This window comes from Lepidochelys kempii, chromosome 3, assembly GCF_965140285.1.
Source record: "Lepidochelys kempii isolate rLepKem1 chromosome 3, rLepKem1.hap1, whole genome shotgun sequence".
Classification (NCBI taxonomy): domain Eukaryota; kingdom Metazoa; phylum Chordata; order Testudines; family Cheloniidae; genus Lepidochelys; species Lepidochelys kempii.
Genome location: NC_136382.1, coordinates 122,098,198 through 122,122,519, shown reverse-complemented (window position 1 = coordinate 122,122,519; position 24,322 = coordinate 122,098,198). Strand labels below are relative to the sequence as shown.

General features: G+C 43.7%; 1 protein-coding gene across 1 annotated transcript; it reads right to left on the bottom strand.

The window, feature by feature from the left end:
• Positions 1-768: 768 nt before the first annotated feature.
• On the bottom strand, positions 769-23,805 carry PNLDC1 (PARN like ribonuclease domain containing exonuclease 1). Its single transcript, XM_073337831.2, has 19 exons — positions 23,671-23,805; positions 20,700-20,757; positions 20,498-20,571; positions 18,096-18,129; positions 17,820-17,943; positions 15,988-16,076; positions 15,601-15,701; positions 14,912-14,991; positions 13,662-13,799; positions 12,533-12,602; positions 12,116-12,201; positions 10,664-10,719; positions 4,562-4,626; positions 4,051-4,104; positions 3,789-3,831; positions 2,904-3,003; positions 1,798-1,973; positions 1,523-1,621; positions 769-1,182 (listed from the first exon to the last, which is right to left on the bottom strand). The coding sequence occupies exons 1-19, from the start codon at positions 23,744-23,746 to the stop codon at positions 1,110-1,112; spliced, it is 1,596 nt and encodes a 531-aa protein (XP_073193932.2). The 5' UTR covers positions 23,747-23,805; the 3' UTR covers positions 769-1,109.
• Between the last annotated feature and the right edge of the window lie 517 nt (positions 23,806-24,322).

Below are 24,322 nucleotides of genomic sequence, written 5' to 3'. Positions count from 1 at the left end.
CAGGCCAGCTGCAGAACTTCTCCCAAGAGCCTACTGCAGCAGACCACACAGTGCTCTTCTGACCCTGCAGAGGGGAGGCATGGATGGAAGGATCTAGGCAATGGATACCCAACCCCCAGTGCTCCTGTATCCCATCCTCCTTACGGTGGAGGGAGCTGAGTCCCTCCCCTATTCAGCTTCAACTTTCCACAGAAGAAACAAACTCTTCCTAGTATCTGAAGACCTTCCACACCTTAGAATTCCCAATCAATTTTAGATTGGGTTTTGTGCCAAGGGACGAGGAAATCCTGAAACTGATCCCTCTGAGATTAACAGTGTCCCTAGTCCCTGAGAAATGCTCATTATGACACACAGGCACCAAGGCCAGAAGTAAAAGCTGTTTTCCTTCGAAAGACTTACACAATTGTTGGGCTTACCAAATTTCAGAGTAGAGGACAGCAGTCCTTGGCCTGAAGCCCACTCACTCATCCATATCAGAAAAACTGATCAACATAGCACATGTTACTGTCAGGCACTCTCCTGCAACGTGTGCTTAAAAATACACACAGAGAAGTCACCTGACTTATTTTGTTGTCTTTGAAAACCTTTCAGGAGCCTGCAGAATTATTTCTCCATCAGTTTCGTCCTTTTCCATCTGGCAAACAGCAATAACCCCCCTTTCCCTCAGTTGAAATGGAATTAAAGTTAAAGTAGCTCTTCTATTTAACAATTTCCAAAAAACACAACATGAACCTGTGTACACCAGCCTTTTTAAAAGCAACACAACACTTGGAATAGAACTGGTTTATTAATGTTGTTGAAGAACAAACAGGGAACAAGATAAAAGTCCCATCAAAACAGTGGATTCTCTGTTCCACTTGCACCTGAAGAAGAGGTAGTACTTCTTTAATAAATATATTTAAAAAAAAAAAAAGGAGGATTTCCCCTTCAGATTTGATTCCTAAAACCTAACAGTCTCCTTAAACACAGATTTTTTTTGTGATTGAAGGCAAACAAAAAACCTTTGTTAAATGCCTTTTACTGACCATCACTATATTAGCAATGTAAGGAAAAAAAACACAACAGGCATCCTCAAAGATGTCCTTGAGATTTTTCCAGAAGATAATCTTTTACATGGCATACCATTGAGATCCTCCAAATACAAAGGCCAAAAGAGACCATGATGCCACAATCCCACAAATTCTGCAAGAAGAAGAAAGTTAAAATGTCATTAGACTATTTCATAATCACACAACTAATCCCAAATGTAAAGTGAGACTACTCCCTGAGCTGGGTCAGAGCTAATATTCTCCCTCCATCTGCACCACTATATCACTGGATTAACAAAGCATAGAAATTTTAATCTGTAATTGTCCCTGATATTCCAGAATTGAACTTTCAACACAGCTTTACCCTTCCCCACACTTGGTATTCCAGTACTGGGCTTCAGCATCTGTCAATTATGGTTTGGTGATGGTTTGGTGATGGGGGGAATATTATTCTTGACTCACAGCAGAAAGCACATGAGAGCATCGTCACTTACTGTAGTAAGCAGTTCATTTGTGGTGAGTGTCTCCAGTGGTGATAGAGTGAAATCCGCAGATTGGGGTGAGCTTTATAATCTCGCAGAACAACCCTGACACTAAGAAATAAATCATAATTACATTAGATACATCTTGCATGCGGCTCTTATTGCATTCTGAGGCTTGGGACATGAATCCCCTTAACTAAAAGTCAGCAGGATTGGAGTAAGAGGGCAAATAGGGGCAGCAGGGGGAGAGGATGAGAGGGTAAAGAATTAGAATTTTGATCACTTACTCCTTAAACTTATTGGAGAGCAACAGAAATTGGTTCTCGGTCAGTCGTCTGACATCAAACTTGCACAGAGCTTTTAATATTTGATAGATCTGTTCTTCATCCACCCCAGGCCACCCCCGAACACTGGCAATCAGAAGAGGTGGACGTTGGCTAGGGACATCTGTGCCAGAGAAATTCTGGAAAATGATGAAGTGAAATTAAGCCAGAGACTCTCAAATTTAATCCACATCTGACTGTGGAAATACTAAAAGAGTTATTTAAGATAATTAAACACAACAGGCAAAAAGTGACATAGTGACTAAGCAATATCCACCTGTACAATACAAAGAAGTATTTTTTCATCTTCGGGCTCTTGTGGGCATGAACCATGAGAGCAAAACTTAAGTCACCAGAATGCATGTGAAAACAAAAATTCAAGGCAACAACCTATCCTCTAACAAACTGTAGGAATCAGAAGCCTGGAAGTAGGGATACCTTAATACAAATAAGTACCTTTGAGTGCTTCCTGTATTTCCATCTCATTATAGGTGCTGAAATGGGGGAAAAGGCATCTTGGCTGCAGTTAAAAAGACTATGGGCTTGTCTTCATTATGGCACTAAATTGGTGATATGCAGTTGATGCCATGGCGTCAATTTAGCAGGTCTGGTGAAGATGCAGTAAGTCGATAGGAGAGCGGTCTCCCGTCAACATAATTAATCCACCTCAACGAGAGGCAGAAGCGATGTCAACATTTCCCGCTGACATAGCACGGTGTAGATACCACGTTAAGTCAATGTAAATTACACCACTCGGGGGGTGGGGGGCAGTTTGTTTTTTTTTACACCCAGAGCAATGTAACTTACTTTGACTAACGCAGTGGTGTAGACAAGGCCCCAGGTCATTTGTAACTGGTGACAAAATGAATATAAATAACAGGGTAAAAATTCAGTACAACTGTTTTTTTTAAAATGCTATTTGGACTGACACTGAGCAGTCACCCGCAGATGAAGATCCAGACACCAGCTGGCATTTTCTTTCACTCATGTGAGTGAGCAGATAGCCTACTAGCTTATCCACCTGGGGATTCAGATACAATGAGGGTAAACATGATGCACTTTAAACTCACGATTTTTGAAACGCCAGCTCGGATCAGATTCACTTGGTTCAGGTACTTGGTTAATGCATTGAGATATTGAGAGAAAGAGGGACCATTCTCCAGCGTGTCACTATGTAGGAAAACAAAATAAAAAAAATAATTCAGTGATCTACACTAGAGGAAAACGGCACAGTACTACAGCTTTAAGGAACTCCTAGCTACAGCAGACCTTTAAGGGAACAGGTGCAGGGGAAGTATGAAGGATTTATTTATTTAAAATATGAATATAGTGCTGGTAAAAGGAAACAGATTAACAGTCTTGCAGTACGAACTCCTCTGTGTACAGAACAGATACAGCACATACAAGGCAGATCAAGCTTCCCCAGAACCCCCCTGCCAGTGTACCTCAATCATAACAGAGGGAAAGACCACATCTACTGGTGCAAGGATAGTGCTGTTTCAACACCCATTTAACACCCTTGTTATTCTCAACAGAAGCCAACAAGTGTACCAAACAGTGGGAAGGGGACAAACATTCACTAGGAACTTGACTGAAGCCATCAGTTCATTTCCCCATAGCTGTCAGATGGTAAGACCATTTGGTCACAACCAGACTGAGCTGGATTTGAAACAATGACCAAAAGAAGGAATGATGCACAATTTCATTACCAGCCTCCCAGGCCATCAAACCCCTCAAGATTATTTTTTTAAACAAGGTTTCAGCCTTGAGACAAAAACTCTAACTTGCAGCTTTATTTAAGCTAATTACTTGGAGTAGTCGCATTTTGAATAATGTTTTATTCAAAAACCGGACAAAGTTGTTGAACAGAAAATCACAAGCTGACAGCTATTTTCTAAAAGAGCTATGATTGCAAGGTAATTCCCAAGGCAAAGAAGTTCATAAACACCACTCACCATGGCATCCTGCCTAGGAGCAAGTGGGCTAATTTCAAAAGAACTAAAAGGAGGAACAATGAAGAGGTGACATTACAAGAGTGCAGAAGCAAAAGCTAAGCAAATGTTCAATTTTAAAGAACTATATATATGAATAATTTGGCAGTTTATCGTTAAGTAACGAGTACCTGTATTACCTACTATTGAATGAAAATGGTTACAGTGGAAGGAAAGCAATTCTTGAATTCTAACAGTTAAACCTTTAAGAAATGTCAGGTTTTACCTGATCCACAAAGAAATGCATCATAGGCCGCCTCATGGGGAGATTTCTTGTCAGCTAAGAGTCCAAAAAATGGAAAATAAATTAAAGCATCTCTAGAACACTGTGCAAACTACTTTGGGTCAAAATAATCCTTCTCTCACTAAGCATCAGATTACCCACAGTTTTCCTCTCTCATCTTTACACTTCTTACTATTTCTAACCCTCCCCCCTCACAGAATCCCTATACCCCTGCAGTCTCTGCTGCTCCTCAGCTTTCAAAATGACACTACCAAGGAGGCAACAGTTAGACCAGTGGCTGAAGAAAAGATGGCATCACATTTAAAGGTTTATTAGAGCAAACTTGCATTTATAAAAGGTCGGGATTGGAGTTAAAGGTGTGAATGGACAGGTTCCCCAGCACATGTTCATTTTGCCACACAGCTTCATTTCTGCCTTGCATTTGGATTCCCATGGAATAAAACAAAGAGTCTTTATACAGAAATGAAAATTTGCTTCATTGCACAGAACATACCATATTTTGAACAGTCACTTGCATGGGCAATCACCGGACATGTGGGGTTGGTGGGATTTAGGTCACTGTTGAAGAAAATTTGAAGTGTAAATTTTCATTCTTCCCCTATGCCTAAGGGTGGGAGAAATTTTTCAGCAAACACTCTTGCCCCGTCGGAGTAATCCCTATGGCTTTCCATTTTTAACACAACTGCTAAAGAGATTTCTTAAAAGAAGTTTCTCTACCATTAAGGAATAAAATCATACCATTACAAAAGCAGTGCAAGCAACAATTTAACTGTTTAATTTTCACCAACAACAAAGGAAGTCATATGGCTCAAATCTCTGCAGGCTACTTTGAAAATTTATCCCAGAAGTTTCAAATCTTAGCTCTTGACTGATATTTGGGAGAAAAGAAACGCGGGGGGGGGGGGGGGGGAGAGCATGTGAAATAGTCCAGAAGTACCAATTTGTGTCAGAGGGATCTGCATATATCCACACACAGAGATTAGGAGCCAGGCAAGTTTGTGGCATGAAAACAAAGTATATGGAGTTCACAAATGTAGGAGCCTTCTACCCTGCACAATACACCCGAAGTAGATTTGTGCTTGTGGCTGCCTCTTCTAGACTCAAGTATCCTAAAGGCTTTCTGCACATCTCCCCACTTTACCAATTTACAGATTCTTGTCCCTGACCAAAGATTACAATAAAAATCAGAAGGGATTATAATCTCTTAACTAAAACTACTGCTGCTTCAGACCTTGAAGGTTGGTTCTTTTCCCTGCCCATTTGGCTGTGTGTATGCCCTCACTCCACACACTGGTCCAACAGACAAGACTTCCACTGAGATCTAAAAGCAGGCTAGTTCAAAGTTCCCTCCCTCACTCCATGCTCCCAATACTGTAACTCGTATTTGGTAAAGACGGTTATATGCAGGGGAGACATCAGAAGGCAGCATAGGGAATCTTATTCCAGTTGTGAAAAAGATCCTTTAACATCTGACTGTGCAAGGAGAACATGAGTTTGGGCAGCAGGATTCTCCTAATCTGTTTTGAACTATAAAAAAAAATAGTAGTCCCTACCCAAAGCCAATCACACTGCCTTTAATGGCTTCCCTTACATCAGTGACTGCAGAGACAAATAGGGACCCATGCAGCTGCATACCCGTGAATGCTCTCCTTACTGGAAACTAATCCCCACATGCTGCACTCTGTGTGTATCTGCTGATATTGTATACACTACACAGAATGTGTTCAAGTGCAGCAGAGTGTTTTACTTGCATAAAAAAGTGTGAATAAGGATGAGTAAAGACAGACTAGTCCAAGGAGATGTGCTGACTGACTGGCTCTGGAGGGAAGGCTGTTTTGATGCAGGGCTTTTGGAGAAGGCAATAAAGAGGGTAAAAATTAGGATTCTTGAAGTCACCGCGAACAAGAGTTCCCAACTTCCCAACAATTCTGGGTATCCACAGTTTGAAAAGACTATGAAAAAGCAGAATGTCTTAGGAAGAGAAGTTAGTGAGGTTAGTGTAATAAAAGGTGCCTGCCTGAGAGCACTCATATCCTCCATTTATCCACATAGCAGATCCAGTACAAACAGTAGCAACACAAGGCTCTCACCATATCTCCTGGCATGGTGTTTTGCCTGTGGAAGGAACACATCTATAGAAAAGGAGACTTATAGTGTCCAGTCCTTACACTCTACCCATTCTTCTAACAAGAGTGCCATTTGTAATGTGGACACATGTCTGCTAAGAGCCAAACTGAGGGCTTGTCTCCACTTACTGGTGGATCAATGCTGCAGCGATCAATCCACCAGGGGTCGATTTAACATGTCTAGTGAAGACCCGCTAAATCGACTGCAGATCGCTCTCCTGTCGATTCCGGTACTCCATTGGAACGAGAAGAGTAAGGGGAGTCGATGGGAGAGCATCTCCAGTCAACATAGCATGGTGTGGACCCCACGGTAAGTAATCTAAGCTACATCAACTTCAGTTACACTACAAAACGTAACTCAAATTGCATAGCTTAGGTCAGCTTTCCCCCGTAGTGTAGACCTGTCCTGAGATTACAAATTTATTCCACTTAAGACCCTGTGCAGCAGTGAGATAGTATTAAATTACTGCCAATCCCAGCCCTAACCCAAATTCAAGATCAGGGAAATAATGGTAGAAAGCTTCAGAGCCCATTATCAATCCTCTAAACAATCCTATCCTCTAGAAGTCAGCATATGACCTAGTTTGCCATATATGTTTCTACATCAGAATCTGAGCCAGTTTCCATCCTAATTTAATACTGGCTGAATAATTCAAACGGAGGCATTTTAAACAATTTACTGACTATTAACTTGATAGGTTTATAGGTAGTACTTCCTCTGATATTAAAGCCAGGTTAGAAAGGAGGGAAATTGGTTGAACAATCTCAACCCACAGAGCAGCAGAAAAAAAAAAAGTATAAAAATATTGCATGATTGACTTTTGAAATACCCTTTCCAAGATGAAAAGGAGTGCTTGTGGCACTTTAGAGACTAACAAATTTATTTGAGCATAAGCTTTCGTGAGCTACAGCCCACTTCATCGGATGCATTCAGTGGAAAATACAGGTGGGAGATTTATATACAGAGAACATGAAACAATGGGTGTTATCATACACACTGTAACGAGAGTGATCACTTAAGGTGAGCTATTACCAGCAGGAGAAGGGGGGGGGGGAGGGGAACCTTTTCTAGTGATAATCAAGGTGGGCCATTTCCAGCAGTTGACAAGAACGTCTGAGGAACAGTGAGGGGTGAGGGGCGGAATAAACAAGGGGAAATAGTTTTACTTTGTGTAATGACCCATCTACTCCCAGTCTCTAGTCAAGCCTCAGTTAATTCTATCCAGTTTGCAAATTAATTCCAATTCAGCAGTCTCTCGTTGGAGTCTGTTTTTGAAGTTTTTTTGTTGAAGAATTGACACTTTTAGGTCTGTAATTGAGTGACCAAAGAGATTGAAGTATTCTCAGACTGGTTTTTGAATGTTAGAATTCTTGACGTCTGATTTGTGTCCATTTATTCTTTTACGGAGAGACTGTCCAGTTTGACCAATGTACATAGCAGAGGGGCATTGCTGGCACATGATGGCATATATCACATTGGTAGATGTGCAGGTGAACGAGCCTCTGATAGTGTGGCTGATGTGATTAGGCCCTGTGATGGTGTCCCCTGAATAGATATGTGGACACAGTTGGCAACGGGCTTTGTTGCAAGGATAGGTTCCTGGGTTAGTGGTTCTGTTGTGTGGCGTGTGGTTGCTGGTGAGTATTTGCTTCAGGTTGGGGGGCTGTCTGTAAGCAAGGACTGGCCTGTCTCCCAAGATCTGTGAGAGTTTTGGGTCGTCCTTCAGGATAGGTTGGAGATCCTTGATGATGCATTGGAGAGGTTGGGGGCTGAAGGTGATGGCTAGTGGCGCTGTGTTATTTTCTTTGTTGGGCCTGCCCTGTAGTAGGTGACTTCTGGGTACTCATCTGGCTCTGTCAATCTGTTTCTTCACTTCAGCAGGTGGGTACTGTAGTTGTAAGAATGCTTGATAGAGATCTTGTAAGGTGTTTGTCTCTGTCAGAGGGGTTGGAGCAAATGTGGTTGTATCGTAGAGCTTGGCTGTAGACAATGGATTGTGTGGTGTGGTCTGGATGAAAGCTGGAGGCATGTAGGTAGGGATAGCAGTTAGTAGGTTTCCAGAATAGGGTGCCGTTTATGTGACCATTGCTTATTAGCACTGTAATGTCCAAAAAGTGGATCTCTTGTATGGACTGGTCCAGGCTGAGGTTGATGGTGGGATGGAAATTGTTGAAATCATGGTGGAATTCCTCAAGGGCTTCTTTTCCATGGGTCCAGATGATGAAGATGTAATCAATGTAGCGTAAGTAGAGTAGGGGCATTAGGGGACGAGAGGAAGCGTTGTTCTAAGTCAGCCATAAAAATGTTGGCATACTGTGGGGCATTGTGGGTACCCATAGCAGTGCCGCTGATTTGAAGGTATACATTGTCCCCAAATGTAAAATAGTTATGGGTGAGGACAAAGTCACAAAGTTCAGCCACCAGGTTTGCCATGACATTATCGGGGATACTGTTCCTGACGGCTTGTAGTCCATCTTTGTGTGGAATGTTGGTGTAGAGGGCGTCTACATCCATAGTGATCAGGATGGTGTTTTCAGGAAGATCACCGATGGATTGTAGTTTCCTCAGGAAGTCAGTGGTGTCTCGAAGACAGCTGGGAGTGCTGGTAGCATAGGGCCTGAGGAGGGAGTCTACGTAGCCAGACAATCCTGCTGTCAGGGTGCCAATGCCTGAGATGATGGGGCGTCCAAGATTTCCAGATTTATGGATCTTGGATAGCAGACAGAATACCCCAGGTCGGTGTTCCAGGGGTGTGTCTGTGCGTATTTGTTCTTGTGCTTTTTCAGGGAGTTTCTTGAGCAAATGTTGTAGTTTCTTTTGGTAACTCTCAGTGGGATCAGAGGGTAATGGCTTGTAGAAAGTGGTGTTGGAGAGCTGCCTAGCAGCCTCTTGTTCAGATTCCGACCTATTCATGATGACGACAGCACCTCCTTTGTCAGCCTTTTTGATTATGATGTCAGAGTTGTTTCTGAGGCTGTGGATGGCACTGTGTTCTGCACGGCTGAGGTTATGGGGCAAGTGATGCTACTTTTCCACAATTTCAGCCTGTGCATGTCGGTGGAAGCACTCTACGTAGAAGTCCAGTCTGTTGTTTCGACCTTCAGGAGCAGTCCACCCAGAATCCTATACCGGAAACCTGCTGACCTCTATTCCTACCTACATGCCTCCAGCTTTCATCTAGACCACACCACACCACACAATCCATTGTCTACAACCAAGCTCTATGATACAAGCGCATTTGCTCCAACCCCTCTGACAGAGACAAACACCTTACAAGATCTCTATCAAGCATTCTTACAACTACAATACCCACCTGCTGAAGTGAAGAAACAGATTGACAGAGCCAGAAGAGTACCCAGAAGTCACCTGCTACAGGACAGGCCCAACAAAGAAAATAACACAACGCCACTAGCCATCACCTTCAGCCCCCAACCTCTCCAATGCATCATCAAGGATCTCCAACCTATCCTGAAGGACGACCCAAAACTCTCACAGATCTTGGGAGACAGGCCAGTCCTTGCTTACAGACAGCCCCCCAACCTGAAGCAAATACTCACCAGCAACCACACGCCACACAACAGAACCACTAACCCAGGAACCTATCCTTGCAACAAAGCCCGTTGCCAACTGTGTCCACATATCTATTCAGGGGACACCATCACAGGGCCTAATCACATCAGCCACACTATCAGAGGCTCGTTCACCTGCACATCTACCAATGTGATATATGCTATCATGTGCCAGCAATGCCCCTCTGCTATGTACATTGGTCAAACTGGACAGTCTCTCCGTAAAAGAATAAATGGACACAAATCAGACGTCAAGAATTCTAACATTCAAAAACCAGTCTGAGAATACTTCAATCTCTTTGGTCACTCAATTACAGACCTAAAAGTGTCAATTCTTCAACAAAAAAACTTCAAAAACAGACTCCAACGAGAGACTGCTGAATTGGAATTAATTTGCAAACTGGATAGAATTAACTGAGGCTTGACTAGAGACTGGGAGTAGATGGGTCATTACACAAAGTAAAACTATTTCCCCTTGTTTATTCCGCCCCTCACCCCTCACTGTTCCTCAGACGTTCTTGTCAACTGCTGGAAATGGCCCACCTTGATTATCACTAGAAAAGGTTCCCGTCTCCCCCCCCCCCCCCCCCACCGTTCTCCTGCTGGTAATAGCTCACCTTAAGTGATCACTCTCGTTACAGTGTGTATGATAACACCCATTGTTTCATGTTCTCTATGTATATAAATCTCCCACCTGTATTTTCCACTGAATGCATCCGATGAAGTGAGCTGTAGCTCACGAAAGCTTATGCTCAAATAAATTTGTGAGTCTCTAAGGTGCCACAAGTACTCCTTTTCTTTTTGCGAATACAGACTAACACGGCTGCTACTCTGAAACCTTCCCAAGATGATTCATGGACCAGCTGGTAGGGCTCAAATTCCCAGATTTCAATGCTCACCTGCACAGGATTTCATAAATTTCTAGGAGGTTAGATGCTCGTGGAAACTGAAATTCCTGTAAGAAAACAAGGCAAGATATTTCTGATGTGCTGTGATGTTTTGGAAGAAAGGAACCACAGGATCAGAAAACAAAGCGAAACAGTCAGACCACATAAAAAGTGCTGTGCAAGCTTCCTATCCGCACTGTTTTTCCAGTAGTGCCCTTCAATGGGCAACTAACAACAGCAGGATTCAAGTCCTGGGATCCCATAGAGCCAGAGTCTCAACGTCCTGGCCCGCGGGCCATCTGCGGCCCAAGAACCTCCCCACTGCAGCCCGTGGAGGAGAGATGCAGGCAGACACGCTGCCGGCAGTATCTGCTGTAGACGCCGCCCACCGCAGCTCCCATTGGCTGGGGGAGAGGGACAGAGACACCATCATTAGTTGCCCGGCAGAGTCAGCCATGAAGGCAGCATCACTTTTTTCCCCCCACAATGCATATAAACAAGTCAAAGTACCGAACACAACTATTTGATGCATGCCTTGCTGCAATCCTGAAGGTTTCAACTGCTCAGTCCCTGAGGCCAAACATCATCAAACTGACAGAACTGAAGCGTTGCCTGGTGTCTGGCAAACACTAAAAACTCTCTGGCAGGTGAAGAATTATATAAAGTTGTATGACAGTTTTATTATTTCTAAGAAATTCTAAATAAAAAAATACAATGTAAACATTTTCTTTTCTGAACACCATCTTCAGTGACATTATTGGCCCGCTGGGAGGATTTGAGGACTGGCACTGGCCCTAAGGTAAATTGAGTTTGAGACCCCTGCCATAGAGTTTCTTCAGAAGAAGCAAACTCACTGCAGTACTCTTCACAATGTTAATTTAAAGATTAAGTTACGATGCTGTGATAGTCAAAATCTGGAATATCAGTCCCTGGATGCCATCTTGCTTCCCTGATGGAAGGACTGGAAATTATCCTATCTGTTCAGTACTACCTTTAAATCCTCTTTCCCCTGGAGCTGTACTACCTCTTCTGCCGAGAAGGTGTTCTAAGCTCCAAGTGACAGCTGAGTTATGAAGTGTTACAACAGCAATTCCTAAAATCAATATTAGTAGATACTGCACTCTCAACTCCTCCACCCTCAAACTCAGGAACCATATTCTGGCAATGGAACACAAGTCGTCTGGAAGTCAGTCAACTTCAGAAGGGTCACTCAGTGACAGGGCATATTCTATCCAGTGCCCCCAGCTTTTTGTCCAATACTCAACTCCTGCAGAGTGACAACCAGGATCAGCATTCAAACCCCAAGTCCAAGCACTTGTACAACACACTACTGGTTTGGGTACCACCGCTTTAGTGCAACATTTAAAACTGGTCCCTGCTCTATAACCAGAGAGTGATCAGGACCTTCTTTCCATCTAAGTGTGAGGCAAGTTTTATTTCCCAAAACAAAATTCCATATCTTACCTTCCAGATGGATTTTGTTACATTCTTGGTGTCTATGAGGACAGGAAACAGGCTGTGAATATTCCTTTTAAACTCCTCATAGCTTTCTGAAAGAAAAATAATAAAGAAGCAAACATTCAGAAAAAAATATTACAGAACTGAGAAAAAAGAAACTCAGCACTCTATGCAGTAAACAAAGTTTAAGTATCTTTCTGGTCTTTTGCCCCATGGGAGAACCACACTGGGAGCATTCCGGAGGGACCAGGTCCTGCCCTAGAGGTGGGGGAGCCAGTGCAGTTATCTAGCATCAACCCAGTCACACTATGCGGAGTAAATGATGATCACTGAACATTCATGCTGCATTTGTGCCCAGCGATTGAAAAAGCTGCTTTGGGGAGAGATGCACCAGCATTTGAATGATGCTAAAGATTACGCTACCTGGGAGGGGCTTGTAAAACTTGTCATGAAGATGCAGAAGGTCCATGAGCATGTTGTGTCCCACCACTGGCTACGGGGAAAGACATAAAACAATATCAACATGTTCCTACAGAAGGTAGGTCAAGTAACCAACTTCAGACCTGTTCAATAGCCCAACTTCTTTACTACAGGGGTAACACCCATACAAGCCTCTTCACAAGCTACAAGGCCTAGAACAGCATCACAGTGAGGCCAATGCCATTCCCAGCTGGGCTTGCCCTCTAGTGTAAACCTTAGGGTGAGGGGGACATTTATTGGTAACATTTTGTTTAAAAGAGGTCTGAGGAACTAGGAAGGGGAGACAATAGCCTTTAAAAATCTTTCTGGGCCAGCTGGCCCAGAAAGATTATTTTGGTTGTCAGATCTACAAACTTATTCTGGGATCTGAGCATCCAGGTGGGGTCTTTCTGCCCTATACATCACCAGGGATAAAGTTTCTGAAATTGGATCTTATTCAACAATGCTGCTCGGAACACAGGAATTCCAATACTTGATCAGGCCATTGGTCCACGTGGTACAGTGTGCTGGCTCTGACAGTGGCCAGCACCAGATGTTTGAGAAAAATCTGCAAATGCACAATTATGTCAAAGTGGAATAACCTACCTGCAGGAATGTATCTGACTAACTCTCAGATGGTGGCTTATGCCTTGAAATGTGACAGGTTTTATTACTTCTGAACTTTTGGATTTTTTACAAATTGTTTGAAATGTATGAGTCAGAACAGAGCCTAGATTGCTCTCCCGCAGGCGTGCTTGCTCTGCAGGGTATCAGGAATGCAACGCAGTAAAGTATGATTTTTAGATCAATAAAGTAAGAATGTTTTAACAGAACACACTTAAAGCACACCTGCTTACTTAACAGATCTGCTATGTTTAATAGCCATTTTTCTAGACAAAATTACCCTTTAAACACTAAGTTGTTTTACTGACAGCTATGAAGGGGTTAACGAAGCCAGCCTGTGCAGCCACTCACTGCTTTGAATCTGTTTACTTAGCTCCATACAAAACATCTTGCATACTCCATCACCACCCTGCTACCATGGTAACAATCCAAGAATTCCAAAGGTGGGAATAGGGATGGTGAGTGTCACCTTCTTGGCTTCAACAAGGGTCTGGAAAAGGTTGGTGAAACCCCGGGCAGAGAGAAGAATGAGCTCCTTTCGGCAGCAGTCGTAAGAAGAGTTCTCCAGACACCAGCGATGCCGTGGACTCACCTTTTTCACCATTACCTGCAAGAAAAGAGTTACTACAACTCTGGAGAAATAACCTTGCACAAATGCACACACACAATCAATATAAGCAGCTTGTCTGGTAGCCTGGTGTTAACGCTGAAAACAGGTTCAATTTTCAGACTCCCAAGGCTGTGGAGATAGCACTTCAATACAGAAGGTGAAGATGGTCTCTCTTCCGTCACTGAATGGCGATCAGCACCCAGTTGATAAATTAAAATAACTCTGAAGGGAGTTACTTCCAGGCCTCCTCGGCTAGAAGGATGGTGGCCATAAAATAGGTTGCGTTTTTCAGGATGCGAGTGGGTGGCTATGGAATTTAAGTGCTCTTAGCGCTAGTAATATGTATTCGATTGACAACGCTGAAACAAGACGCCCTCTATCCATAAAACACGTATTGCAGGGACAGCAGCAATTCAGGTTTCGCCACACCAAAGTGCATCAACGCTGACTCTGAGGGCCCACACTTAGGTGTGAAATGGAAGCTCAGGAAATTTGTCCCATCTATAGCCTCTGTTTGAGAATAAGGGTGCTAGCTGCAATATTGATTTTTGTGGTATTTTTAAGCTTCTCCCTGGCATTTGACTGAGACCACTTGTTTCCTGAATATGCCATCCAATAGCCCTCATTCTTATTCAGTAAAGAGCGTGCCAGATTCAAGCTGATGACCTAGATGCGAGAGGCTGTGTAACATTACTGTTATAACAAACCAGCAACAGAATGGGTGAAAGTCTCCAAAGCTAATACAAGGGACAGTTTAACAATGAAAAAGCAACTACTGAAGACCAAATGTTCGCTTTTGTGGATACATGAGGCACTGGGTTTGAGAAGCCTGGAAATTCTGAGAGTCATTTCAGACTTTGCCGAAGAGTGACCCTTCTGGAAGAGGAGGCTTTGGGATTGTGGGAGAAACAGAGGCCAAAGCTTCCCAACCCATGGGAAAAGGGAACCTGGTTCAGCCCCTTAGCACGGTTCCTTTGCAAGCTCCCTCCTCCTCCAGGAACCTTTCCATTAAAGCACAACCAAGATTTCAGAATCCCAGCAGGAAGGACAGGCGCACACATATCTAAAACAGAAGTCCTACCCTCCAAAGGGCTTCATTTCCAACTTACCTTCTGATCTCCAAAAGGCTCTGTCCAAACATCTGGAATTGCCTGTCTCAGAATCAGCTGTACCTCAAATAGCTGAAAACCTGAGACCAGAAACCGAGAGAAAGATTTAAAGCTGGGGAGGAGTTTGCTTGGTAGAACAAGAATGTTTTTCAATGGAAGAATAAAATATCAGTGTGGAAACCAAGATAAAAATTAAATATTTAGGGCATACAACAATCCAGAAAAGAGGGCTGATGATCTGAGTCATCCCTATTTCAAATTATTTTAAAAATACCTTTGAATATATATCTTAGAACATTTCCATGCAAAGGGCACAAAATCGAGCCAGAAAACCTTACAACGAGGAAAGCTGTCAGACTTACTACTCCCAACCCTGGAAAATCCACCTCAGTTCCAGAAACAGCCACTGATACCAACCTACCTCCAGAAAAAAAGCCCTTCCACAGTAGAGCTCATCATAATGACAAAAGAGGAGCAACAGAGCAGAGAGATGAAAACACGACAGGAACCAGAAGGCCTGGCAGCAGCAATGGTGGGCTGGGTATGTTTTTTTTAAAAGTGAAAAAGAAAGAGTGTTACAAGACAGGCAGCTATGTAAGTGGGCTGAACAAGCAGCAATCCCCATATATTCAGAAAAGGTACTGCAGCCACTGAGAAATCACAAATGAGGAAGGAATCCTATTTCATACCACTAATATTATGTAGAACCATAGAGTCTCCCTCTTCTGCTGATGGCACCCAGCATGTCACATCATCAATCACCTTTTTCATGTTATCCTTGTCCAAAGTGCTGAAATGAAAAGAAAAAAAGTGAGAAAGCTGCAAAAGCAGTGCCAAGCAAGACTCCACTTTAAAGAGGTGGCCCCCTTCCCTCCTGCTGTAGTCATTCTGTGGAGCAACTGACAGCACCATCCTGTGACCTTTCACCGGACTCTATATATTCCCCAAGGGAACAGAAGTGGCAATGAGACATTCTCTCAGTTTCAGTAGTCCTACAAAATGTAAACTGAGTGAAAAGTGAAGGTGAAATACTAACAGAAGTCACTGGAGGAGCAATGGCTTTGGAAGAGCTTTACCTGCGAACTTTCCAGTTTCCAGCTAAGAGCCCTTGCTGAAGTTTCTTCTCCTGAACCTGATTCATATATGGGATTCCATCTTTCAGAAACTGAACGGGGGGGGGAAAAGGGTTTATTTATCATAGGATTTTCTGGTGTTAAATTAGAAAAATAGTATGAAGTATTTATTTGTGAAATCTGTCATTTCTAATACGATGGCCTTCCCCCATTCCTTTCTCAAAATGCTTCCAAAATTTTTTTAAAAAGTCCAAAGTTCACCAGTAATCCAACTTGTATGCATATGCAAAGGAAGGGAAAGGTTTTATTTTAGGATTCCAAAGGGTTCACAGGTACAGAGAGGGAAAAACTGAATTATGAAAGACTGTGCATGAAAGATAAAATTGAAGTCCTGACCATTTGTGATTATTTAAGAGCCGACAGAAAAAGTACTCAGTGTCAGGATTCTAATCTAGGTTTTCAGGACAAATTCCAGCTCTTTAATTACATTCAATTTAATTAAATTCTCCAGCCATTTCAACTGGGTACTATTTTCTTCACTCCCTGCCACGAACTGTTGGATAGCGCTGCTGTATACTTATGCCTTGGAGATGGTGGAACATCATAGACAGGTAAAGTTATATTTAGCTAAGAGTTCAAGTTTCTTTGAGATTATCAGATGATAATAAATTCAGTACCCATTTTCTTATCTGCGTACCCAAGCTTCCCACTCCTACACAGGGTCTTACGTCTTCTGTGCAACTGAGTATGCTGGACCACATCTAATAGCCAATGAAATGACACTTAAGACACAAAAACTCTACTTCAGTGTATGAGGCCTGGAGATATTCACCCATCATGCAGACCCCACCTGGATAGCGTGGTTTGCAGACTCGGTGAGAAATGGGAGAGTAGTATAGGCGTCGACTTCTGCTGGCACCGGTGGGTGCTCGACCCCCCTCTGCCCCTTCCTGCCCTGCTCCGCCCCCTCCTGCCCTGCCCCCATTCCAACCCCTTCCCCATAGTCCACGCTTCAACTTCGCCCCCTCCCTGCCCCTATTCCAATCCATTCCCCAAATCCCCGCCCTGCCCCACCTCTTCCCCTGAGCGTGCCACGTTCCCATTCCTCCCCCTCCCTCCTGGAGCTTATTATGCAGCGAAACAGCTATTTTGCAGCGGCAAGCACTGGGAGGTAGCCGGAGAAACAGGGACATGGTGCACTCAGGGGAGAAGGCGGAGGTGAGGTGGGGCGGGGAGTGGGGAGTTGAGCTTGGCTGCCGGTGAGTGCAGAGCACCCACTAATTTTTCCCCATGGGTGCTCCAGCCCTGGAGCATCCATGGAGTCGGTGCCTATGGAGACTAGGGAGGAAGGGACGCATGTGACCTGCCATGTGCTTTATTTATTCAAAGGCTGGCTGTGCCGGGATACCAGTAAAGACAGGCATTTACCTCTCTGCTGATGAGGAGATGGGAAGTACATGGAGATGCCCTGTGGCCAGTGGCAGCTAAGGTTGGTGTCACAGGGCAGTAAGGAGGTGCCCAGTGACCAACTGCAACAATGTGAAGCAGCAGTACAGGGTCCACAGGGTTAGTTAGGGGTTCAATTTAGTAACCATTGGCAAAGATGTGGTTATTGCCCCCTGGTCATGGAACAGCTCAGTGTCCAAAGCCCTGTATTGCTACTGACACACAACAGAACAAACCCAACCCAAGTGTTCAAAGCAGCCATTGTACTGAAAAAGTAGCGAGCTGCTGCTTACACAAGAAATGCAGAGTTTTGGGGATATTTTTCCTTAATACTTCCCCACAACTACATAAGCCTCCTCTGCTCTAGTCACTTACAACAGAGAACATACCTTATTATAGTCAAAACCGTAATGTGTCAGGAACTGAATGCTAGACGCCTGGAAAGAGAATTCAGAGTCCATGACTCCAAATGTTGAGGGGAAGAGGAAGAAGTTATAGCAGCGTGCAACATACCTACAACGAAAAATAAAGATGCCTAAAACAGGATCACAAGGAACCATTGCAGAGGAGTCTGAGAACCTCCAGCATGGAATCTCAACTGCATTATCTCTATTGTAAGAGACAGCTATGAACTTATTTAGAAAGAATACTTTTTTTTTACTTACTTGTTTGATTTTTCATTTGAAAATATAGACAACCCTGAAAGAAACAAACACAAACTGAAGTCTTAGTACTGAGAGCTGGGTGTTACTCCTCGGTCTCCTGAATACTGATATTGTGAAAATTAAATAGCGGATGCAGGAGTTCTCCTTGCTATGCCATTTTAGTCATACACTAAAGCTGCTGCACTAGAATTTTACTAACCTCCAGATCACTGCCAGGTTACAAAGGGGTGGCATGAACATGGGTCCCCAGATAGTTAAACAGAAATAAGATTTTAGGGCTCAATAGGAAGACAAGTTAATCTTCAGTAAGAAGCAGCCCTTACTGAAAAGGGACTAAGCAAAGGAAGAGAAAAGGAAAATTATTGAGCTACAACCATGCTGTAGCTTTACAGGCCTTTCTACTCTACATGTAGTGTTGTAACGAAGTCCCCCAACACTAACTGATCTCCTCAGACCACAATAAATACTCTGATAATCTAAGACTTTAAAGGTGACCTGCAAACCATTTTTAAAGATGGAGTTTGGAACTTTAATTAATTTCATTATGAAACATACTCCCCTTCCAACACCCTAAAAATGAAGCATCCTAACTCTATTGTTTTTAAACATTAGAAATATAAATTCTTGTTTTCCCTTGGTATTGACGAAGATGCCTTAGAGGAGGCATACTAACAGCTCACAGTGTGACTAGAAAAGGTGGCTGAATCTATAGTAAAGACATTTTTAATTCAAAATATTAGTCATTGAAGTTAAATAGGTGTTAACCAAAAAAAAGTACACCATCTAACTAAATATCTTAGTACTTCTAATTTTCTCAGCGTTCAGTCTCTTGTAGTGTCAGAATTTCACTAGTTTTTGAGTCAGAGTGTCTTTAGGCACAGGCAATCTAGACAAGTCCTGAATTTCTAATGTAAAAAGTAAGCAGAAAAACATTCAAAAGAGAGCAAGAAAACAAACCTTAAGATTTCTGTGTGTCATAAAAGAAATAAGGCACAAGTACATTTTCCCCATTGCAGGTCACCTTTAAATTGCTTCAGGTACAGACATACCTGGGTCAAAGTATACGGATGTTTAAATGGATGAGGACAAAAATGAAGCTCCTTCCAGAACACCACTCTACCTTTTCAGCCAGAAGGAGCTTCAGCAGGGAAGGTTCAAATATCTCCTTGGCATCCCTACATTGGTTCAAAACACTCTGCAGCCCAGGAAACAGATGCAGAGATCATAATCTAACTGGCCTTTATTTAGAGACATTGTCAAAAAGTTGATATGTCCTCGTTTCTGTCTCCCCCAAATCAAACTGTGCTTAAAGCCAGTACCTCAGTCCTCAAGAGAAGCCCTTACAATAGTAACCTAAAATGCCAGAGGACAAAATGAAGTTTTATAAAGCAGCATATTTCATTGTTTAACCTTAGAAAATATTATTTTCTCTAGCACCTTCCATTTGAGAATCTGAGTTATTTATTAACATTAACCTCACAAAACCCCAGTGAGCTAGGATTACTCCCATTTTACACGGGAGACTATTAAGGCACAGAAAGGTTATATTTCTTGCTTACAGTCACATTGCAAGTCAATGACAGAGTCTGGAACAGAACCTAGAATGACTGACTTCCATTACATTTTTCTTTAAAGATGACAGATACCTTAAGTGTTTTTTAAAATAAATTTGCAGAAATATAAAGTAGACTGAAAATTCTTGCATAGCCAACCTGACTTTAAACTACTTAAGATGTATGCATGTTGATCATAGGTGCCGACTCCGCGGGGTGCTCTGGGGCTGGAGCACCTACAGGGAAAAATTAATGGGTGCTCTGCACCCACCGGCAGCCAAGCTCCCCTCTTCCCTCCCCCCTGAGTGCGCCACGTCCCCGCTCCTCCACCTACCTTTGAGTGTTTCCCACCCGGCTACCACCAATAAGCTGTTTGGCAGCGTTAGCATGCTTTCGGATGGGGGGGGGGTAGCGGGGGAGGAGTGGGAACGTGGCGCACTCAGGGGAGGAGGCAAGGAAGAGGCAGGAATGGGGCGGGGACTTTGGGGAAGGAGTTGGAATGGGAGTGGGAAAGAGGTGGGGCCTAATGGAAGAGGTGGAGTGGGGGCAGAGCCAAGGGCAGACTTGCAGGGGGTTGAGCCCACGGGAAAGAGGGGAAGTCGGCACCTATGATGCTGATAACATTATTCCTTAATAAAAAGGGATCTAGCATGGTGGACAACCAGTGCAAACACAGCAGACAAGCAAAAACAGAATTGCAAACCTTTATCCCTCTCAGAAAGTCCCACAATCCTCTAGTAGACTAGATGCTATGTGTTAGCCAAATTCAACTAGTTTGTGAAATGCTAGTAAATACTTTGCAAGAAGTGGGATTTTATCTTTTCTGACAACAATGAAAAAAGATCTCACCGAGCTGATTGACCGTGAACTTCTGAACACTCCGTCTGGCCTTCAGATACCACTCAGCAGGTGAATCGAAGAGACTATTAAACAATCGGAGGTGGGGGGGGGAGAAATACTCCCATGATGTACTGTTTTACTTTTTCATCGCAACTTCTACCATTATTTTAACTCACTAGATCATATGACATTTTGAATGTGACATCTTTACCTGGTCTGCTTGCCTTGTGGAAAGACTGAATGTAAACCTGTGAATTCCATATCGAACCCTGTAGAGACAGAACACACAAAAAAAAGATTCCAAAATGTGAATCTGCCTTTCTGTAGCCTTTTGTACTAACGACAAATGGACAAAGGAGTGATCTAAGCTCCCAACATGGTACTAAGAAAATTAAATCCCCCCTAACTTTTCCCTTTAACCCATTAATTATTCAGCCAGTCAGCAGTTGGGTAGGGCATTACTCCTTCAAAACAAAAAATGTGCTTCACAATTTGGACATTCATTTGAGGTTTACTCATCCCTGAATGTAGCATTAAGACACATAGTTGCATTAGACAGCATAGCATGTTAGGGCCAAAAGGAAAAAAAAGTACAGTATGTTTAATCAGCACCATGTGGCCAACACAAGCTCACCAAGACCAGCAATGCAAACACGAGCTGGGCTTATTCTCCACGTGGGGTTCACTACCTTTCTCAGCCAAAATTGAAGCTTTATTTCTGGGAGCAGTCTAAAATACCAGTACATACATATTGTACATTTTTCTGTCTTTTCAATATTAATAGAACAATTTTATTTCTACATAAATTAGAAGTACACACTCCTAATATGAAACTACTTTCACATACTAGTGAGATATAGTTTAGTTAGATGATTTTCTATACTATTCCTCTCTAATGACAATCACTGACAGGAAAGATTGCAATCACATTGTCTATCTGAGGCGGCACAGCAGAGGCAAAGACCAGGGACAGGAAATGGACAATTAATAGTAATGCATTCTAGTGTTCATAGCTACAATTGAGGTGAAAATGTTATGTGGATGGATAAGGTGCTCTCCTAGGCTAAGCCTACACCAGGAGCGCTTTGTTGATATAGCTATAGAAGTACACTGTACTGGCAATACACCCCTAATGTAACATAGCTTATACTGGCAGAATGATGAGCTTATACCAGCCCCCGCCAGCAACGTAAATATCTAACACAAACGCAGTTTTGCTGGTATAACTGCGTCTACACTAGAGGCTTCTGCTAGCTCAGATACGTCAGCCAGAAACCGGAACTCATCACCCCTCTCTCTGACCAACATACCTCTGCCTGCAAAATTTTGTAGTGTAGACCTGGCCCTCGGCTCTCCATTCACCCCAGGCATCAGCACAGAGTACAAGTTGTTTGGATGCCTCAGCTGTAGCTGTACCATACTTTCCAATAATCTGAAGCTTAAGATTAACTCTGAACTTTAAAAAAAAGATAACTACAACATCCTTGTAAGGGTGTATATTTTTACTTTTAAGTTATATATGTATTCTTCTCCCAATCTTACCTCCTGTTTAACAGTTACTGAATGGAAAGTAACTTGTGCTTCATTTATAGATCAGGGAAAAGGGGAACATTTCGAGGACAATGGTGGAGAGAGTGGGAGAAAACAAAACGACATTTTTTCCTACTGTTTCAATGAAGTCACACAAATGAGGGTCATTCTTGTCAGTTGCCAGCTTGTGGAGATCAAGGAGTGACTGGTTCACATTCTTTTCCAGGTGCACACTAACTGTGATACGATTATATACACAGTAGTGATTATTAAAATCTTAAATAGAAAACTGGAAGAAACACCTAGGGTGGCTAGTCTACACTATAAAGTATAGCTATACTGGCAAATCCTTGCAGCAGAGATGCAGTTTATGCAAGCAAAAGAACTCCTTGTACTGTTAAAGGCATTAAATCACCTCGCCAAATGACGTCATGCTGCAATAGTTATTTCACTGTGTGCGATTTTTTTCACATTCCTGACATAGCTATGGCAGCAAAGCTTGAGACACTCTGCTCTACCAGTTCTCTGAACAAAATAAGCTATGCCAGCAAAAGAACTCAGATACATAGCTACACTGGTAAATCTTTTATACTGCAGACAAGGCTTAAGACTGAACTCCTTTTCTAATCCTTTGTTGTAATCATTCATGATGAAGAGGCAAAGTGAGATAGCAGAGATCACTGGAATTGGGATGGAAGGGGAAAAGAATTCTCAAGTCTTATAAAAATGTTTCTTATTTGTTACCATGGTGCAATCCTTTCCCTACATGATTATAACTGGCTCTACCTACCTTTCAATACAAAATGTGCACACACACACACAAAAAAGATTAGATGAATAAAGGGGCAGTAGAGGCAGTTTTGCTTTAGTACTTTTCAGCTTCCTCTTTGACAGCACTTCTGTACCTTTCTAGAGGTGTCTCAGAGGTTTTTCTATAGGCTTTCAGAAGGGAACCACACATCCTCATCAGCACCCAATTTTTTTTTCCTTGATACCAACTGCACAAAGAGACCCAACTTTGTGCCTATGCCTCTTTCTGCAGTATGCAATGGAAAAGGAAAAAATCCTGTTTCCCTTGTCACATTTGGCAGTAGAAGCATAGGTGCTGGAACCAGGGGTGCTGCTGCATCCCCTGGCCTGACGTGGTTTCCATCAATGGTCCAGTGGCTCTCAGCACCCACTATACAAATTGTTCCAACACACAACACCCCTGAATGGAAGAGGGCTCGGGAAAAAATCGGGTGGGGGGCGGGGCAGAGACAATATTTATCAACTGCGGGCCAAGCACCAGGAAAGGCCAATCCATTAGTCTGGCAGCGGAGCTCAGCAGGGGCGCATCCCGCACGGTTTGGCGCCACGGGCCAGAGGCAAGTCACCAGGGGAGGGGATGCCTCTGGCGCTCCAGTCACGGCCCTGGCTCTCGGCTCGGACCGGGCTGCCCGAGTCACGCCGCCAGGAGCGCTCGCTCCCGCGGCCCAGTGTGAACAGCCACTTTCGCTCCGGGCAGCGAGCCCGGCGGCAGCTAGCAGGCGTGAGAGGTCCCACGTCTCCCCGCCCGCAGGGGGAGCAGGCAGCGGGCGGCTCCCGGCCCGCGGTAAACGGCCGGCCGGGAGGGTCCGGCCCGCCGCCCGGCTCCAGGCGGGGCCCCTCACCCAGGAAGTCGCAGCCCAAGACCAGCGCCCGCAGGTGGGGCAGGCTCTGCGCGAACTGCCCGGTCCCCAGCTCCATCCCCGCCGCTCCCGCGCGAGGACGGAGCAGACAAACCGGCGCTCGGGGGGAGTTCCCGGGCCGCAACTAAGGGCCTCACGGGCACGCCCGCTTGATTGACAAGAACAGCAGCGAATCAGCGCTCGGTTAGGAACGTCAGCGCCATCCTCTCCCTTCTTTCCCTCCATAATGACAGGTTTCGGAGTAGCAGCCCTGTATTCGCAAAAGGAACAGGACGACTTGTGGCACCTTAGAGACTAACCAATGTATTTGACCATAAGCTTTCGTGAGCATCCGATGAAGTGAGCGGTAGCTCACGAAAGCTTATGCTCAAATAAATTGGTTAGCCTCTAAGGTGCCACAAGAACTCCTGTTCTTTTAACAGGAGAGGTACTGATTTGCTCCTAAAGCTAGAGGGACTGGGAGCTGGAATTTAACCAGGAACCTAAGTAACCGTGTTATAAACTGCATGGTTGTGCAACGCTCTCTTCTGTTCCAGCATTTAAACACTTTGATGCTGTGGCTCATTTGGCATATAATAATAATCGATGAGCAGAGAGGAGTTCCCCGACAACAGCCAGGATTCGAAAAAGTCAG